Source organism: Leucopleurus acutus (genome assembly GCF_964270905.1).
Source record: "Leucopleurus acutus genome assembly, chromosome: 5".
NCBI classification, from domain to species: Eukaryota; Metazoa; Chordata; class Mammalia; order Artiodactyla; family Delphinidae; genus Leucopleurus; species Leucopleurus acutus.
This window is the reverse complement of record NC_139147.1, coordinates 305,807-323,905: the sequence shown is the minus strand read 5'-3', so window position 1 is coordinate 323,905 and position 18,099 is coordinate 305,807. Positions and strand designations below refer to the sequence as shown.

General features: G+C 56.8%; 1 protein-coding gene across 1 annotated transcript in view; it reads left to right on the top strand.

Moving 5' to 3' along the window:
* Positions 1 to 18,099, top strand: part of LOC309962547 (pericentrin-like) — a gene marked incomplete at both ends in the record, with an annotated part of 82,512 nt that overhangs the window by 2,567 nt on the left and 61,846 nt on the right. The window contains 13 exons of the mRNA XM_082840408.1: positions 1,015 to 1,070; positions 1,791 to 1,886; positions 2,617 to 2,742; positions 3,986 to 4,093; positions 4,665 to 4,776; positions 6,241 to 6,478; positions 9,111 to 9,222; positions 10,893 to 11,069; positions 11,870 to 12,014; positions 12,215 to 12,420; positions 13,131 to 13,576; positions 14,864 to 15,386; positions 16,874 to 17,136. Of these exons, the coding sequence (XP_082696534.1) occupies positions 1,015 to 1,070; positions 1,791 to 1,886; positions 2,617 to 2,742; positions 3,986 to 4,093; positions 4,665 to 4,776; positions 6,241 to 6,478; positions 9,111 to 9,222; positions 10,893 to 11,069; positions 11,870 to 12,014; positions 12,215 to 12,420; positions 13,131 to 13,576; positions 14,864 to 15,386; positions 16,874 to 17,136 (2,608 nt within the window). The remainder of the gene's footprint in view (positions 1 to 1,014; positions 1,071 to 1,790; positions 1,887 to 2,616; positions 2,743 to 3,985; positions 4,094 to 4,664; positions 4,777 to 6,240; positions 6,479 to 9,110; positions 9,223 to 10,892; positions 11,070 to 11,869; positions 12,015 to 12,214; positions 12,421 to 13,130; positions 13,577 to 14,863; positions 15,387 to 16,873; positions 17,137 to 18,099) is intronic.

The following is an 18,099-nucleotide window of genomic DNA, read 5'->3' as shown; positions in this document are numbered from 1 at the left end:
GGCTTTTCGTGTTTTCATGCTTAGAATGTTCTTCCCCCGGAGGAAACCCTGGCCCGTTTCCCTGTGATCTGCCCCGGTTGCAGAGTCTGCCTCTCCTGGGGGCCCACCCACCTGGAGGAGCAGCCTTGTCGGTCCTTTGATGCCTTGCCTGTTTCTTCACCTAGATTCAGGCAAACACAAGGAGATAGTTCCACGTCCTCCCCTGCTTTTGTTAAATTTTAAAAATACGAAATATGCCTTCCTTAGTTAGGCCTGTTTGATGCTGTTTCCTCCATGTGCACCCCTGGGAACGGTCCCCCGAGAGGCCCACCCTGCCGTCGGGTCCCTGAAGCTCTGCTGCAGGTGGGGCCCCTGTGGACCCGGCGGGACCTGCCCTCGGAGGCTGGCTTCTGGGCCTTTGCGTGATTTCTGGAGTTGTCCAGGCCGCCTTCCCCGCGCCCAGGGCTTGCTTGCTGTCGCCTGGTGCTATTCCTCCCCAGCCCCACGCTTGGCCGCGCCCGCTGGTCCAGCCTCCTCTGCCTAGCACCTCCTTTCTTGTGCTTCTTCTCTCAGGCGGGGAGCTGTTGGGACCTAGAATGTCTTTACCTCTCTCCATTTACTTGTGGTCCAGCACCCAGCCTGGAAGCTGGCTCAGTGGGATCCTGGACTACGGGGCTCTGGGTGCACAGTGGCCTAGTGTGGAGTGGACGGGCCGAGGTCCCCGTAAGCAGAAGGATGATGCAGGCTCAGCGCTCAGTGATCTGTGCAGCCCCAGAGTTGGCCTCGCCCGGTCCTCCTGGACTGTCACTCTGGCTGGACGTCACCCGTCCTTTGTCAGGCATGAGTGTGATTTGCTAATTAACCCAGACATCATCACCTGCTTGTTTCTCACAGATGTGTTCTGTCCTGTTAATGTCGGCAAGTGTTCGGTGGAGCGGCCAGAGGTGCCGGGAGCCTTCTCGTTTCCTGGGGGATCAGATTGTGGAAAAGTCTGAGCTGCGGTGATCTGAGCGACTTTTTATGTTTCTCTTGCAGCTGACCTGAAGGAGAAGCTACAATCAGAAATGGAGAAAAATGCCCAGATGATAGAGGTACACAGGATAAGAAAATTCATTCCGTGTACGCGGTATTTCCCTCATCCCCACCCAGGACCCCTCCCCTTGATTCTAACAAAATGCAGTCAGAGCTGGAGTCGCGGGGGTGAAGCATGATGCGCTGCTTTCTCTGCACAATGTGAATTCATCACAGCAGCTGGTTGTGGGCTTTTGTGTTGCCTGGTGTGATGCGAGTCTCTTTCCTCCCATCTGGTTCTGAGCAGCCCTGTGGCGCGGCCCTGGCTGTGCTTGGGACACAGACCTTGGTCCTCACGGACGGGAGATGTGGACGCCACAGAGGTGGTGATCAAGTGACGTGTATGGGCCTCGGGGAACCACGGGGGGTGGGGGGGTGGGACGAGCGTGACTCTTGCAACCCATCCCTTTCTCAAGGCTACGCTTGTAGAAGGGCCGTTGGCGCTGGTGATGGCCGAGGAAGTGTGTAGTGTTAGGGGATGTGTGACGTCAGACCGAGGGGAGCGGTGTGCCCTGGCCACTCTGGACAGGCGGTGGGTGGAGGATGGCCTTGTGCCCCAGCCCCTGCCCTCTGAGCTGGACAGAGGGGACTCGTTTCTTAGGGCGCCTGGGACAGCGCCTGACCCCGTCAGAGCTCGACGGTGTCGCTGTAATGCCCGGGTCTTGCGTGGGGGAACGGATGCCTGTCTTGCCGGCCGAGTTCCTGTGCTTTTGCTCAGCGACCAGTTCTGTTTCTGGCAGGTGGTCCTGGTTCTCGTGTCCTGGGCTGTTTGCCTGCAGGTGCTGCTGTTCCTGTGTGACCGGGCGTCCCGAGCTGTGTCCTGTACTCGCAGTCTGGTCTGGGCGGGGTGGCGGTTTTCGAATGCGCAGTTGAAATTTTTTTACCGCAGTAATAAACTGTTGGCCATCATCTACTTTTTCCTTATTTAAATTAGACCCTGAAGCAAGACTGGGAATCCGAGAGAGACTTGAGCTTAGAAAACCTACGCCGAGAATTATCGGATAGGCATCGGTCAGAACTGGAGAATTTACAAAACCAGTTTAAGAAAGAATTGGCAGAACAGCAGGCTGAGTTGGAGAAGGTTTTTCAAGACAAAAATCAGGCTGAATGTGAGTCTCTCATTAAAATGAGCAAGTTTGGAAGGGGACTGAAGTTTCGTGTCGTCCCAGAAACAGTGCCGTGCGATTGGCTGGCAGGAGAGTCAGCCTTGGGGTCCCTCCTCGTTGGTCACAGGCATCTCAGGTTCCCTACCCCTTCCGAAACCTTCATTTCAGAGAAATCTTTTGCAGACAAACAAAATCTTTCGTTCTTCTACTAAATTGCTACTGAAAAAGTAGTTTGTGATTGTCCTCTTTCTGTTCCACGGTGGGGCCCAGCGGTCAGTAGATGCTGTCTGCTGGCCTGTGGCTTCCCTTCCCTTCCTCCCCGAAGAGAGCAGTGTCCTGAGAACGGGGTCTGGAAGAGCCTGGGGGGCCCGCTGCGCCTGCAGCCGCCCCTGCTGCGGAGGAGGACGCTGTGCCGTCACAAGCTGAGTGAGGCCCGTGCCCCTCCCCAGTTTCCCTTCAGACTCAGGAGGCTCAGCATGAGGCGGCCCTGAGCAAGTTACGCGCGGACCTGCAGTTGGAACACTGCCAGTACGTGGAAGACCTGGAGCTGAAATTCAGAGAAAAGGAAAAGGAAAAGCAGCTTGAGGTAGAGGCCTTGCACGAGGGGGCTGGGGGAGATCTCGGATTGGGGTCCTTTCACGCTCTGTTGTTGCCTAAAGCTTAAGCCCTAATATGTGTATGTTTGTGTTTATTTCTAAATCGAGGCATAGTTCATTTACAATATTATGTACGTTTTAGATGGACAACATAGTGATTCACAACTTTTAAAGATTGTACTTCATTATAAAACATTGGCTGTATTCCCTGTGCCGTACAGTGTATTCTTGTAGCTTATTTTATACACAGTAGTTTGTACCTGTTAATTTCCTACCCCTAACTCGCCTCTCTCCCCATCCGTCTCCCCAGTGGTAACCACTAGTTTGTTCTTTATGACTGTGACTTTTTCTGTTTTGTGTACACGTTCATTTGTTCTGTTGTTCAGAGTCCACATATAAGTGATATCATATGGTATTTGTCTTTCTCTGACTTACTTCACTTAGTGTGACAGTCTCCAGGCCTAGCCATGCTGCTGCAGATGGCAGCAGTCCTCTTCTGTGGCTGAGTCGTGTTCCATTGCACATATGCACCGTGTCTTCTTTATCCGTTCGTCTGTCAGTGGATGCTTAGCTTGCTTCCTGTCTTGGCAGTTGTAATAGTGCTGCTGTGAGCATTGGCTGCATGTATCTTTGCGAATTAGTGTTTTCATTTTTTCAGATATATACCCAGGAGTGGGGTTGCTGGGTCATATGGTAGTTGTATTTTTAGTTTTTGAGGGACCTCCATACTTTAAGCCCCCCTCTAAAGAGACCCTCAGTATTTGGTGGAGCTGGTAGGGAGCCATGTCAGCATATAGTCTGTGACTTTGACTTAATGATGGTGTTCAGTCCTACACCTGGAGAATTCGTGCCCTTGACGAGTGCCCCTGGGATGTCTACAGGCTCCGGCCATTAGGGGTGCAAGGGCACATGCTCTGACCTTGACTCAATAAACAAGAAGTTAGCAAGAAACATTTCTGTGGCTCACGTATTCAGAACTCTTTTCCATTGGAACTTTACATACCGAAATGTGGGTGATGTGGCCAGATCTCACTCAGGGACCTGAAGGGCCTTTATCACCAAGACCAAGAGTCAGGCAATGCCCCAAGCACTGGTTCAAGGAATTAGAAAGGAAATAACTGGAAGACGGAGTTAGCCGAGGCCCGTGTGTGGGTTTGCAGGGAGGAGAGTCGTGGAGCCCAGGAGGAGCCGCGTCTGCGGCTCTCGCACCTGCTTCTCCCCGCTCTCCTCCAGACACAGGCCAGCTTGGCCGGGCAGGAGCAGGGCCAGGCGGGGCCCTGCGGGCTGTCCCTCATCCAGGGAGAGAGGCGGCCGGAGGTCACCTTCTGCCCTGTGCCCTGGGTGAGGAGAGGCCCGTACCACAAGGCAGCAGAGCAGCCGCAGGCCAGCACCGCCCACGCTCCCCCGGAAGCGCTCGGCCCTGTGCTTGTGACTTGGGGTGCTGGGTGGCCACCCTGACCCAGGCCCTGGGAGGGCAGGTGGAGCCACTCTCAGCTCCGGCAGTGCAGGGCCGGCTGGCACTCGGCACACACTTGGTGTGCAAGCTCTGTTCATCCCTGAAAGAGTTGCTTCCCGGGAAGGTTGAGCAGGGAACGTGGAGAAAACCACACAGGCCACACGAGGGTGAGGGAGCCCGTGGTCACAGATGGAGGGGGCCCATCCACCCTCCCTGACAAAGTAGGGGGACAGGTCTCTGCTGGGAACGAGGCCGAGGCCTGGGAGGCGTCCACATGAGAGGCCGCGGTGGCCGCGCGTTCCTCTGGTCCGCTCTCGGGGCCGCCTGGAGGTGGGTGCGCTTGAGCTGAGACTGCGCGTGTTCACCTGGTGCCCATCGGGTGCTGCATGGGTATCACCGGCACTGCCTCGGGCCCGGGTCTTGGTCGGGCTCCCACACCATCGCCTTCTCTTCCAGTTGGAGAACCTGCGCGCCTCGTACACGGAGCTGCAGGCCCAGTCACAGGAGGAGATCCGGCGCCTGGGGGCCCAGCTGGAGTCTGCAAGGTCCAGCCGGCAGGAGCCAAGTGGTGAGGAGCCTCGCGTTCAGAATCCAGGTTCCCAGCGGCTAGGGCTGAGCTCCCCCTGCTGAAGCCCCGAGCTAGGACCTAACGGTTTTGCAGGCCCAAGAAGGTGGCTTAGTAAACTTCTGTGAATTTTGAGGTCTGCGGCTTCACGGTGCAGAGCTGCTGGTGGCAGCCTTGGCTTCCTCGTAGGCGCGTTGGTGAGCAATGACTCTGGCAGCCTGTGTCCTCGTGTGGACACGCACCGTTCACGTGTGCGACTGGGCTCACGCTGGGGCTTGGTTGAGCGCTGTCGAAACGCAGTTCTCAGTGGGCATTTGGGTCGTGGGTGTACACTGCCTCCTGGGTCCTGTGAGCTCACCTGCGTCAGGTGTTGTCAGGCTCCTGGGGCCCTGAGCTCTGGTTTGGGAGGGTGATGCCACGTTTACTGAGGGCAGCTCACCTGGGTCTCCCCCTCACAAGACCCCAAGTCGGAGGGGTCTCTGCTCGCCGGTGGCACCTTCAGAGGGAGGAGGTCACAAGACACGGGACAGAGAGATGTGGGTTTGTCTCTCCAGACAGGCCTGGAACTGTAGGGTCTGCCCTTGTGCGTACATGTTACTGAGGAGCAAAGAGCAGAGTTACGAGAAGGGACCCGCAGTAACACCTGACGGTCTGGGTGGGTGGATAGGCCTCCCGTCCCCACCCCAGCCAGGCTCCGGGCAGCCGCAGGCGGAGCTGGCGGACGGACCTGTGGCTGGGCTTCAGGCGTGCTCTCACACACGGTTTCAGTTAGTGCGCCTTCCACTGCACCCTCCCCCGTGCGTTTAAGGACCCTCATGGGGAACGTTGATTTGGGACAGTGACCTGTTTCCATCCCTGTTACTTGAAAGCTAATAACTAGCTCTGGTGGACTGGCTGGCAGCACCCTCTGGGTCAGAACTGTGAGGCTGACAGTTCTCTTACGGTCTGCATTACTGTTCTTTTGCCGTTAACAAAATACCACCAACTCAGCAGCCTGAAACCACCCAGGGTCACCCACAGCCGAAGTCCAGATGTTGGGCTGGGCCTTGGCCCGGCTCCCTCGGTTGGCAGGGTCCCGTCCCTGTGCTTGTAGGACCGAGGTCCCATTTCCTTGCTGGCTGTTGGCCCAGGGGCTGCCCCCGTTCCTTGCCACGCGGCCCTCTCGTCTTCAGGGCCCCCACAACACGTGGAGTGCTTCTCACACTTCCAATCCGCCTGGCGTCTGTGCCGGCCTGAGAAAGCTCTCTGCCCTCAGGGCTCTGGGCTTTACTGAGGCCGCCTGGGTGGTCTCCCTGTGCGAGGCCCCCTGTGCCACGTAGCATAAGCCCTGGAGGGTCCATTCATGGGTTCTGGGATGGGGGACCTTTTACAGTTCTGCCCCCAGCACCACGCTGCAGGCTCTTAACTAGCTCTGATTTCCCCTGAGTGTTTCATTTTGAGATGATGGCTTACTTTCATCCTGTAAAGAGTTGCCCGAGCAGCTCCTGGCCCAAGCGCCTCACGTGGAGGGGCCAGAACACCTGGCGCGGGCCTTAGAGCAGCAGCAGCAGAGAACCAGGCACGAGGCTCAACTGGAACAGCTGGGAGTCTCTTCTGAAGAGAAGTTGAGGGAGGCTGAGAGCGGCCACCAGGAGGACCTGACCCTGTTACAGCAGCAGCTGCAGGGCGGGAAGGACAGCTCCCCGCCGGAGGCTGTGGGAATCAGGTAAAGCAGCGCAGGAGAACACGTTTATGATTGGGTCTAGACAAGATGACATTAAAGCTGGGCACCGGTCTGACCCGCGCGCAGGCTGCGGACAGCGTGGTGCTGCCGGGGTGGGTGGGCGCCAGCCCCGCTGCGCCCCCCTGCCGGCGGTCATCCTGTCCTCGGCACAGAAGCGGGATCCCAGGGACAGCGGAGTTCGGTGGAGGGGCACCTGTGTCGGGTCGTTACAGCACAGTTTCTCAACTCATCCAGTGCCTGTTCAGAAGAGATGCCTGAAGAAGAAGGAAGAGACCGTCTTGATCAACTCGGCCTTCAGCTGGAGCAGCACGAGGTGATGGGACACCGTTGTTTTGTTTTGAGGTCTAGCTGCCACAGGACATTATGACATGGTGACTGGATGCCTGGGTGTGCTGTGAAGGGTCAGTCTGGGTAACGTCCACCACCACAAAGAGGTAGAGTTTTTTCCTTGCGCTGAGAACTTTTAAGACCCACTCTCTTAGCAGCCTGTAGAGACACAATACAGCATTGTTAACTGTATGTAGTCCTGTGCTCTACACGACACCCCAGGACTTTTTATCCTCAAACTAGAAGTGTGCATCTTTTGACCCTTTCATCCATTTTGCCCACAGCCCCTCTCCCACCTCTGGCAACCACCAGTCTGTTCTCCATGAGGCGGGTTTTTTAGATTCCACATAGAAGTGAGATCAGACAGTATTTGTCTTTCTCAATCTGACTTATTTCACTTAGCATAACACCCTCAAGGTCCATCCATGTTGTCACAAATAGCAAGCTTTCCTTCTTTTTTATGGCTGAGTACTGTTTCCGTTGTGTGTATGTATGTACGTGTGTATGTGCCACATTTTCTTTATCCATCCATCTGCTGGTGGACATTTAGGTTGCTTCCATATCTTGACTGTTGTAAATAGGGTCTGCTGTGAACGTTGGGGTGTGTGTGTCTTTTCCAATTAGTGTTTTTGTTTTCTTTGGTTAAATACCCAGGAGTGGAATTGCTGGATCATATGGTAGTTCTTTTTTTTTTTAACATCTTTATTGGAGTATAATTGCTTTACAATGCTCTGTTACTTTCTGCTGTGTAACAAAGTGAATCAGCTATATGTATATGTATATATCCCCATATCTCCTCCCTCTTGCGTCTCCCTCCCACCTTCCCTATCCTTCCCCTCTAGGTGGTCACAAAGCACAGAGCTGGTCTCCCTGTGCTATGTGGCTGCTTCCCACTAGCTATTTTATGTTTGGTAGTGTATATATGTCAATGCCACTCTCTCACTTCATCCCAGCTTACCCTTCCCCCTCTCCATGTCCTCAAGTCCATTCTCTAGTAGGTCTGTGTCTTTATTCCTGTCCTGCCCCTAGGTTCTTCAGAACCATTTTTTTTTTGATTCCATATGTATGTGTTAGCATATGGTGTTTGTTTTTCTGACTTCACTCTGTATGACAGTCTCTAGGTCCACCCACCTCTCTGCAAATAACTCAATTTCGTTTGTTTTTACGGCTGAGTAATATTCCATTGTATATATGTGCCACATCTTCTTTATCCATTCATCTGTCGATGGACACTTAGGTTGCTTCCACATCCTGGCTATTGTAAATAGAGCTGCAGTGAACATTGTGGTATATGACTCTTTTCGAATTATGGTTTCCTCAGGGTATATGCCCAGTAGTGGGATTGCTGGGTCATATGGTAGTTCTATTTTTAGTTTTTTAAGGAACCTCCATACTGTTCTCCATAGTGGCTCTATCAGTTTACATTCCCACCAGCAGTGCACGAGGGTTTTTTTCTCTCCATACCCTCTCCAGCATTTTTTGATGATGTTCTATTTTTAGTTTTTTGAGGCACCTCCATACGGTTCTCCACAGCGGCTGCACCAGTTTACTTTCCCACCAGCAGTGCACGAGGGTTCCCTTCTCTCCACATCCTAGCCAACCTTTGTTATTTGTTGGTTTTTTAATAATAGCTATTCTGACAGGTGTGAGGGGGTGTCTCATGGTTTTGATTTGCATTTCTCTGAGGATTAGTGATGTTAAGCATCTTTTCATGTGCCTGTTGGCCATCTGTGTGTCTTCTTTGGAAAAGTATCTGTTCCGGTCTTCTGCCTGTTTTTTTTTTAATCAGGTGGTTTTTTTTGTTTGTTTGTTTGTTTTTTTTGCTGTTGAGGTATATGAGCATCTCCATAAACATTGAGAAAGGTTGTGTTTCATTAATCTTTAGTTGGGAATTGGACTGTCTTTATGTTTTCAAATCTGAATTTCCATCCTTTTCACAAAAGCTTCCTTCTGTGACACTGACAAGCAGAGGGAGGCTTGCTTTTGTGTCTCTGGTGCCTCCACAGGCTGCATTGTGTCTGCTTGTTTAAAACAACAACCCGAGGTTCATGGCATGACTTGGAGGCGGGTGGCTGGCAGGTCGGGTCCTGCCTGCATCCCATGCAGGCGCGGTCACACTGCTGCTCTCCACGAGCTCCCCAACCGCCTGCGTCGTGCGTGTTGATGACCGGAGAGTGAAGCGCTGGGGCGAGTGCGTGCTGGGCATCTTTTTATTGGCCTTTACGTTTCTCTTCGTTGAACGGCCTCCATGCCGTTTGTTTCTGGCATCTCTAACCTTTGTGGGCAGCGGTGTTCACACGGCTCTCTGTGACAGTGGAAGCCTCTGCGCCTGTTCTGATGCGGAGCTCCGAGGAGCCAGTGGCTCCCCTGTCCTCCTGCCCCCGGCGCTGGCGGTGGAGGTGCCGTGCTGTCGGCACGGCTGGGCCCCCGGCCGCGCTCCAGGAGTCCTGAGATGGCAGCCTGTGTCCACTTTTCACACCAGCAACAGGCAGGGCCTTGACTCTGTCTCCACTTCTGGGAAGTCTTGAGCAGCCGTTCGGACAGCTGTTCCTCCGTGTGGTTTGTTCTCTCTCTGACGCTCCCACGAGCTTCACGCTGCACCTCCTTCAATTCTCATTTCTCTTTTTATGTTGCTTTAGGCTTTGTTTTGGGGGGGGAGATTTTTTTCTCCCCTCTCCTCTAATTCTGCAGTTGGCTATCTTATTTCCATTGTCATTGTTAATTTCTGGGGCTTTGCCTTCTTGTTCTGTGTTCTTTCCTGTGTCCTCTGCTCAGCGTCAGGGACGGGGTGCCTTTGGTCTCCTCCTCGAAGGCGGCCGTTGGTGTTAAGAGGCCTCTTGAGGCTCCGTGTAGTTCCTGCCGCGTCTCCGTGCGTCTGCGTCTCTGTGTTGTGTGGGGCGTCTGTGGTCCGTGCATTGGTTGGTGACCTGAGGCTGTGCCGTCACGAAGCGTGAGGCACCGTGGGGTCTTGGGGGGCTGTCTGACCAGGCAGGCTCCACCTGGGGGCTGGGGTGGTGGCCTCCCCTCCTGGGGCCATTGGTCTCTACCAGCCTCCTGCTGGGCTCCCTGAGAAGAGGGGCACAGTGGGGTCCCCACGCCAGTCTCCCTGGTCCACAGCCCCTGGGGGTCGTGCAGTCACCTCTGTGCCCCCTGTACCCGCTTCCCAGCCTCCCGGGTGTCTGGGCAGCTCTCAGGCGGCTCCCCGTTCAACCCCTGTGAGCATCCGTGATTCCTGTCTTCCAGCAGTTGGTCACCTTTGGCTTACTGATTACCTCTTTCGCTGTTTCTTCTCCTCATAGGTTTTATGAATTAAATTATGTCTCCTATCATCTGAGGGAATATAAAAACAATAAAGTATACGTGTGTTTAAGCAGAAGTCCCCTGTGTGGGCGCGTGTGTGGCGCATGGCATGTGCGGTGTGTGCGCGTGCGTTGTGTATATTTGGCGTGTTGACGCGCCATGTTGACTGAGGGTGCCTGGTGCAGCTCCCCCAGCTGGGTTTGGGAACCCCCATGCCCCTCTGGTCGGCGCTGACCCCTGGCCAGTGTCTCTCTGGCTGCAACTGTTTGGTTGTCCCTGAGGCTGAATGTCTTTTGACTTGTTTGGCCGTCGTGGCCATGTTTCTGCCCTTTCCTCAGGGGCCGGGAGCCCCTTGCTCTCGGCTCCCGTCCCGTCCCCAGTCTCCAGGCACAGCAGGATTTCCCTGTATTTTATCTTTGCTTTTGTCGTCTACAACTGGCTGTTGCCTGGTGGGGGGTGAGACTCTGGCCCCCTTTTCTTTCCCGGGATGGCGAGTCGCTCTCGTCCGACTTGCTGGGAAGCCTGACCCTTGTGAGCCAAGTTGTGTCGGGGGCGCTCGAGTCCACCCCGTCAGTCAAGTCGTTTTCTCCCGTGACCGTATGAGGACTCCAGTCTTGACTTAAAAGATAACTCAAGCTTATTGAGAGCTGGACATTTAGGCTGCCGTGGCCTCTCTGTGATTTTGAGGAAGATGGGGTGACTGGTTGCATCTTGAGGGCACAGGAAACGTTGACACTGCCTCGAGCCCCTCTCGGACCCTGCACTCCAGAGCGTCGTCCTCGGGGGGCAGGCCCAGCACCCAGCTCTGGATGGGAAGCGCAGGGCAGGGCGTGAGGAGAAACCCGGGAGCCGCAGGTGGAGCAGGGTGCCTTGCACCAAGGCCCTGGCCGTGTGGCTGGTCCCGGAGGCCTGGCCCGGGGTGCGGAGGGCGAGGGACGGGGGTCCGGTGGGGGACCCAGTGCCCACAGCTTGGCGTCGGTGGAGTAGGCCCACCTCCCTGCTGGAAGCGAGACATGGGGCAGCAGGCGGCGTGGCCATGCGTGGCGAGGCTCCGTGGGAGGTTCCGTGGGGGTGGGTCCCCTGGGGGGTTCCCTGGGAGGCAGGGATTCAGGAACGAGGCTGAGAGAGTCATTAGAAGGTTTTCTCTGTGATTTCCCAAAGGAGAGCCTGGGGTTGCGCACACAGCTAGAAGGAAACCACCAGCGCCAACTAGCAGCGGGGAGGTCCTCCCAGGAAGTCCAGCAGGAGGCGGGCCTCGCGGGGACCCAGGTGTTGGAAGAGGAGCAGCATGTGTGGCCTTCGGAAGAGCCCGGCCCAGGTGTGTGCCTTCAGTGCCGCTGGGTCGCCGGGAGTCTGGCCTGCAGGGGACGTTCTGGGCGGTGACTGATTCCCATGAGAGCCACCTGCACACGCTGGCCATTCTCTTTGCAGTGTGGGCGCCGCGGGCCCTTCCTCGGGGGTTGAGCAGGCCTGGGCGTGTCAGGAGAGGGCCTGCCCGGGGTCACGGGGACGGAGAAGCTGTGGTCCTCCCCGGGGATGGTCAGGGACCCAGGAGAGCAGACGTAAGGCCGGCCCTGGACACAAGCCCGGGAGAGGGTGGGTCCCACGTAGAGCTGAGGGGGCAAGGCAGAGGGTCCCGCCGTGAGGGCCGGCAGCTCAGGGTCCCCGCCAGGGGAAGAATGCGGCCCAGAGAGCTGGGTCACGCCTGCTGGCGTCTTGCCCTCCCTGTTCTCCTTCCTGTGTGAGGGGTGCCCCACGGCTGCTGCTCGGCACATTCCTGCCAACCAGTGCCTTGGCCACGCTTGGCTCTTCATCGAGCCTGGGACGGTGATGGGCTCTGGCCAGAGGAGCTCTGGGGGTGCCAGGTCCCCCGGCACCCAGGCGGAAGGAGGTGTGGGCCGCTCAGCACGGGCCTGCTCGTCTGGGCCTGGGGCTCAGTGACCGCTTGGCTGAAGATGGGTGTGTCATGTTCTGACACCAAGCCCGCACGGGGAGTCTCAGGATCTTCGTGCAGGTCTGAGGCTTCTGAAGGTCGGTGTCTAGTCTGAGTTGCGGGTCAGCCTGACAGTCCTGCCCCCTGGTCCCCTGCAGAGCTCTCCCGGGTGCCCCTCCTGTGTGCACACAGCACGGCCTTGGAGGTGGCAGCCGGAGACTTGGGTCTGGAAACCATGCACAAGGCTCATCTCCTGCTTCTTCTGACGGAGCTCAAGGAAGAAATCGACCTCTTAAAAGTAGAAAATAGAAATTTACACGAGAAATTGCAGCACGAAATCCGCCTAAAAGAGGACTTGGAGCAAGTAAGTTGAAACACCTCACCACTCTGCACTTCCCGCGCCCACCGGGGCCCCGTGTTAAGCGGTCGGGGTCAGCGCAAGCCCCCGAGGTCCACCACGCCCTCCACCGGGAGCAGTGTTTGCTTGCTGGGTGCCTTCCTCGGGGTCGGGATGGGATGCCACCTGAGCTGGGGCCCGAGTGTGCTCCTTACAGGGGCCTCCAGTGCTCAGGGCAACTGGCCGGGGTCCTCCAAGGGGTCCCTTGGAGAACCTGGAACGTTCATTGTGCAAGTCCAGAGACTTGGCCTGGCGCTGTTTGCTGCTCTCCTGTGGCTCCGTCCTGGCTGGTGGTGGTTCCTCTGTCTGGGGGGTTGGCCTTCCCTTGACGGGAGGCCCCGTACATGTCTGATCCCCTGGGCTGGTCTTGGCACCGCAGAGGAGCTCCCCTTTGCGTGTGTGTCCAGACCTGCCAGCCCCAGAGGTAACAGTCGGGGCCAGGTGCCGGGATGCAGACACGTTTTACTTAAGCAAATAGTCTTATATTTGTGCATGTTAGGCTCCTTTATTCCCATCAGGATAAGAAACACTGCCATTGCTCTGTTCAGTGCGATGTGTTATGGAACTAGTGCTTGTATGTTGTGGAAATTCTCTCTCTTCAGAGATGGATTTGGGTCGTTGCTGCCAGTGATCTTTTCATTTAATTTCCTCCTTAAATAAACTTGGGCTTTCTGCAGGTGAAATGTACTTTAGTGGAAGCCCACCAGGAAGCACTGAAGAGCGCTAAGGAGAAGCTTGAGCTAATGAGACGAGGCGAGAGAGAGGCCGAGTGGGAAGTCACGAGTGAGGACCCGAGGAGAGGGGCCGAAGAGAGGCCGACGCAGCTGCTCCTCGAGCTGCGGGAGCAGGCCGAGTCCGAGAAGCTGTCCATGATGCACAGGTTTGAGCTTCGAGAAGCCGAAATGAGGCAGCTGCAGGACCAGCAGGCAGCCCAGATCCTGGACCTGGAGGGGTCGCTGATGGAGCAGCAGGGCCGCCTGAGGCAGCTGGAACTGGGGCTCTCGGGGGACAAGTCTCTGCAGTGCAGCCAGTGTGGCCGGGAGCTGGGCGGTGGTCTGGCCCCCACGGACCGGGACCACCTGAAGGAGGACTGTGCTCTCCAGCTGCAGCTGGCCCAGAGCAGGTGGGTGACGTTCCTGTGGCCGCCTGTTCAGTACGGAGCCGCCCGCCTGCCTGGGTGAGGCCGGTCCCCAGGAGGGCACGCGTGGCTCTTGGGGCTGCGGGACCTGCTGGCAGCAGCAGCACCCCCGTCCTTCCTGTGGAGCCCCCGTCCCGTGATCCACGCTGCCCTGCATGCATCTGTGACAGTCGTTTGTGTTCTCTGCACGGTTCACGGTTTCAGTAGCAGAACTGCAGCCTCATTTATCGTAAGGACGTGTGGTTCATTTCTGAAGTTTCTTGTGTATTTTAAACTCAGACGATTTAAAAAAAAAAATAAAGAGTTTTTCTGAACTATGTACATACTTCTCTGAAGCTTTAAGTAGATTTAGAGTGTGATTTGGTTTGCTGCCTCTTTGCACATCTGGGCTGTAGTGACCAGGGGGGTTGGTGAGCCCTGGTGTCACCGGAGCTACTGTTGGTTTTGCTGCTTCTCATGCAGCAGCTGCTCCCCAGCGTCATGAGGCAGGTGCAAGAGCTTCTGCTCTGGGGTCTGAGAACTGAGTTCAAATCCTGACCCACTGTGTGAGCTGGAAGGACGCAGGCACGGTGGACAAACTCATGAGGCCTTAGTGCCCTCCTGCATGGGCTGATCAGTGGAAAGGCTTTCGTGGTGTCTGGTCCACAGTTAGTACCTGAATCCCATCCCAGCTCTTGTCACTCACCTGGACGCACCATGTGGTGCTCATGTGTAATGGGTGCCCCGTAGAGATTCTTCCCTGCTGGGGTGTTGGGTGCTTCAGTTAGAGGGGCGTCTCCCTGCTTCTGTGTTTGCTAGCCAGTGTCACCTGCAGCTCATTTAATTCATGCCCCTAATTCACTCCAAAGGGGTTTTGGGGGTCTTCTGAATGCTCTTTGCAGCCCTGTTGGCTCCTGTAAACGATGCCGCTGCCCCTTCCCTGTTGAGGTCCTCTCCTTCCCGAGGAGCGGTCACACCTGCTTCCCTGTGGTGTCTGTGGAAATGTGTGTGTGGTTTCTTGCTGGGGGTCCTGTGTCCTGTACTTCAGTCTGTGACCGGGGACGCCTGGGCTCTGGCGTCCGAGCTCCTCTGGCTTCGTGGGCCCCTTGGCTCTCCGCTCACGGCTGGCAGTGGGGCTCAGACCACCTGCAGCCCAGGGAGGTGGAAAGAGCAGGGAAAATCTGGGCACGATGGTCTCACCAGTAGAAAGTGGTGTCTCCTCTGAGGAGTGTGAGGTTGATGCTTTTGTGGCTGCACGCTGGCTCTCCATGTTCACTTGGCTTGTCTCCTCAGGTTTTTAGAAGAACGTCGAGAAATCACAGAGAAATTTGCTGCAGAGCAAGACACCTTCCTGCGGGAGGCCCGGGAGAAGCACGCCCGCGAGCTCCAGCTGCTCCAGGAGAGTCACCGGCAGCACGTCCTGTCCTTGACGGTGGAGCTGGAGACCCGGCACCAGGCTGAGGTGGACGCGCTGAGGGCTTCTTTGGAGCGAGAGTGGTGGGCCCTCTCAGAAGCCCGCGTGGCTGAGCTGCAGACAAAACACGCTGCGGAAATCACTGCTTTGGAGACCAGACACGCGTCACGCCTGGACGCTTTGGAGTCGCGTTACCTGTCTGAGATGCAGACCTTGCTCGGCCTGGAGGAGCAGCTACAGAAAGAGGATGTTTCTCACCACATGGTCTTGACTTGGGTGTTAGAGAAGCTGAAGCTGAAACACGATGAAGAGCCCCAGTCCACAGAGGACGGCCTGAGAGCGGGAGAGAACACAGAGCACGTGGAGGGTGTGAGAGCCTCCTGGCTGCGCGGAGCTCGCCAGGTGAGGTGCGGGGCTTTGCCCTTCCCCAGGACTGGTGTCTTCTGTTGCCAGGTGTGCCAGCTGCGCGCGTGTGTGTGTGTCCCAGGGACAGCAGTGGTTTCCTGGTGGGGCAGGCACAGAACAGGGAGTTCTACGCGTTGTTTGGTCTCAGGTTCCTTGGCGAAGGCTTTGGATCTCTGATCCTGGAAAACGTGCGCCTGTGCCTGCGCACAGCGTTGCCTGTGAGACTTCAAAGGGTTCAGAGCGCTCCTCGGGGCCTCTACCGATTTCTGTGAGATTAAACCCTCTGTCCTGTGTCAAGAACAGCGACTGTCCCCTTGGCAGGTGCTCTCAGCGGTAGTATGAAAGGAGCTTCTGGAGACGGCCCCATTGCCCTGGCCAGCGCTCCCGTTTCCTCATCTGCAGACCCATGGCACTTGTACGTCGCGAATAGGATGCACTTATTTGGCTAGAACATCATCACGTAGCGGGAATTCAGTGTGGGGACGGGCTGCTCTGTGCCCACTGGGCCAGGTGTGCGCGCCAGGCACTCAGGAATGATCCTGTTCTGGCGCCTTCATACTTTTGTCACGTATGTAAGAAGTAGATATTCAAAATTACAAAGCAGGAAATCTCAGCCTTGTGAGAACACAAGGACCAGGGAGAAGCTTCGCTCGTGACTGAGACGTGGTTTATGAGATGTTCCCAGGGGGTTTTAAGCCCCTTTGCTCCTGGTTTAGCTTGTTTAAGGCTGGAAGGAAGAAGGCGGCCTAGGGCTGAGAGGTGTGGTGGCTTCGTTTTATGCTTCGGCGCTGCCTGTCCTGTGTGGTCTGCGCGCGAAATCTTTTCCTTTTTTAAGAAGTTTCTTTATTTGGCTGCACTGGGTCTTGGGTGCAGCGCGCGGGATATTTGTTGCCGTGTGCGGGATCTTTAGTTGCGGCGTGTGGGATCTAGTTCCCTGACCAGGGATTGAACCTGGGCCCCCTGCTTTGGGAGCATGGACTCCTAGCTACTGGACCACCAGGGAAGTCCCTGCAGGCGAGATATTGAACAAATTCCCCGAGGGCTGAGCACATTCCACCTGGGGTCATGAGCCTCTGGCCTGTCCTTGAATTCGGGCCCCAGGGCAGGTGTCACAACTCCTCCCTGGGAGTTGTCCTTTGGTGTGAATTTGGAGCGCTGTGGTACCCCCAGGCCAGTCTAGTGAGCTCTCAGTGTCAGCTTCAGTTTCCTCCCATGCAGATGGATGTGTGGGGAAGGGGGCTTTTTCCCCAGCCTGTGGATTTAAATTAGATTCCCTGGGTTTATAGGGTTTGAAGAAGATAAAGTCTAAAAGAGTATCAAGAGGAAGAAGTACGCATTTTTTACATGAGAAAGCTATGTATTTTAAACCATGGCTTAATTTTATTAGTGTAAAACGCACTTGTAGGAAGCACGTGGAGTGTTTCCCACCTTGCAGGTGGGAGGTGTGTGTGGGAGGCAGGGCCCTGTGGACTCGCTCTCTGCAGGTGGAGCTGGTGTGGCCTGCTGAGGGCCTGCCCCTGGGGCAGCAGCCAAAAGCAGCCGTGCAGGAGCTCAGGGCTGGGCACGTGGCCGAGAAGCAGGTGCAGGAGGCTCCGCAGGAGGGGGCCCCACAGGTTCCTTCTGGGCAGCGGTGGCTTCAGGGATGGCCTGGGGGTCAGGCTCTGGCCCCCACGGGGATGCCGGTGACATCAGCAAAACCGCTGGGCCTCCTGAGGCTTCTCCTCGTGACCAGAGCCCTCGGGCATACGTGAGGCCCGCAGTGGGGTGGACGCTGGACAGGCCTCACACCTGCCAGGAGGGCCCGAGGCCTGTGCTCAGCAGGGGTGGGGTCTCTCAGGGGCTGCCTGTGCCAGGTGCCCGGCAGGAGATCCATGTCCTCTGCATCCCGTGCTGCACCCCAAACCCTGGGGCCCATGGTGCAACCCGGGGGCACAGCCCTGCACAGACTCCACCCAAGTGCCCTCTGGCCCGATGTCCTGTCTTCTTTGTTCTCGTGGCGCCGGACACCTGCTGCCTGGCAGTTTCTGGAACACCCTGGCTGTGACCTCCTCTGAACTTGGCCTTGTCCCCCACCTGGAAACTCCCACTCTTGCCTCTCTTTCCTCAAATCGTTTTCTCCATGAGCGCTTCCTTCTGGGATGGCCCCTCCGTCCGGGACTCATGGCCCCGCGCCCTGTGCCCTGCATGGCCCACGGTGCGTCTGTGGAGCGCGTGCCACGTGCTGCGCTCCTCTCGCCTGCGCTCTGCTCAGCGGCGGCCCGGGCCCAGAGCGGTGCCCAGCCCGGGGCTCCAGGGCAGCACGCCCGGGAGGGTTTTGCTGCCAGGGACCCCGTCCTGCATACCTCTTCAGGGCAGTTGTTGCTGAGGTGCCCGTGGCCCTGCCACACAGTGTCACTAGGATCTCGGAGGTCAGGTGGGCAGTAAGGCCCTGACCGAGGGCAGGGCCCCTGGAGGGCAGGGCAGCAGCAAAGTGCCCGGATGTGTCCCATGGGGGCCGTGTGGTGGAGGCAGCTGCCCTGCTCTAGGTTGACCGAGGCTCGTGCAGAGCCCGGGGGCGGGCGGTGTCGGGGGTCTGCTGGGGCCAGGGAGAGGGCCCGTGCCTCTGGACCCAGGGGAGGCCGGAGGAGGCAGTGGCTGTGGAGGAGGATGGAGCAGGCAGGCTGCTTGGGTGCGTGGGTGACGTGTGTCCACGCAGAACAACCACCCCCAG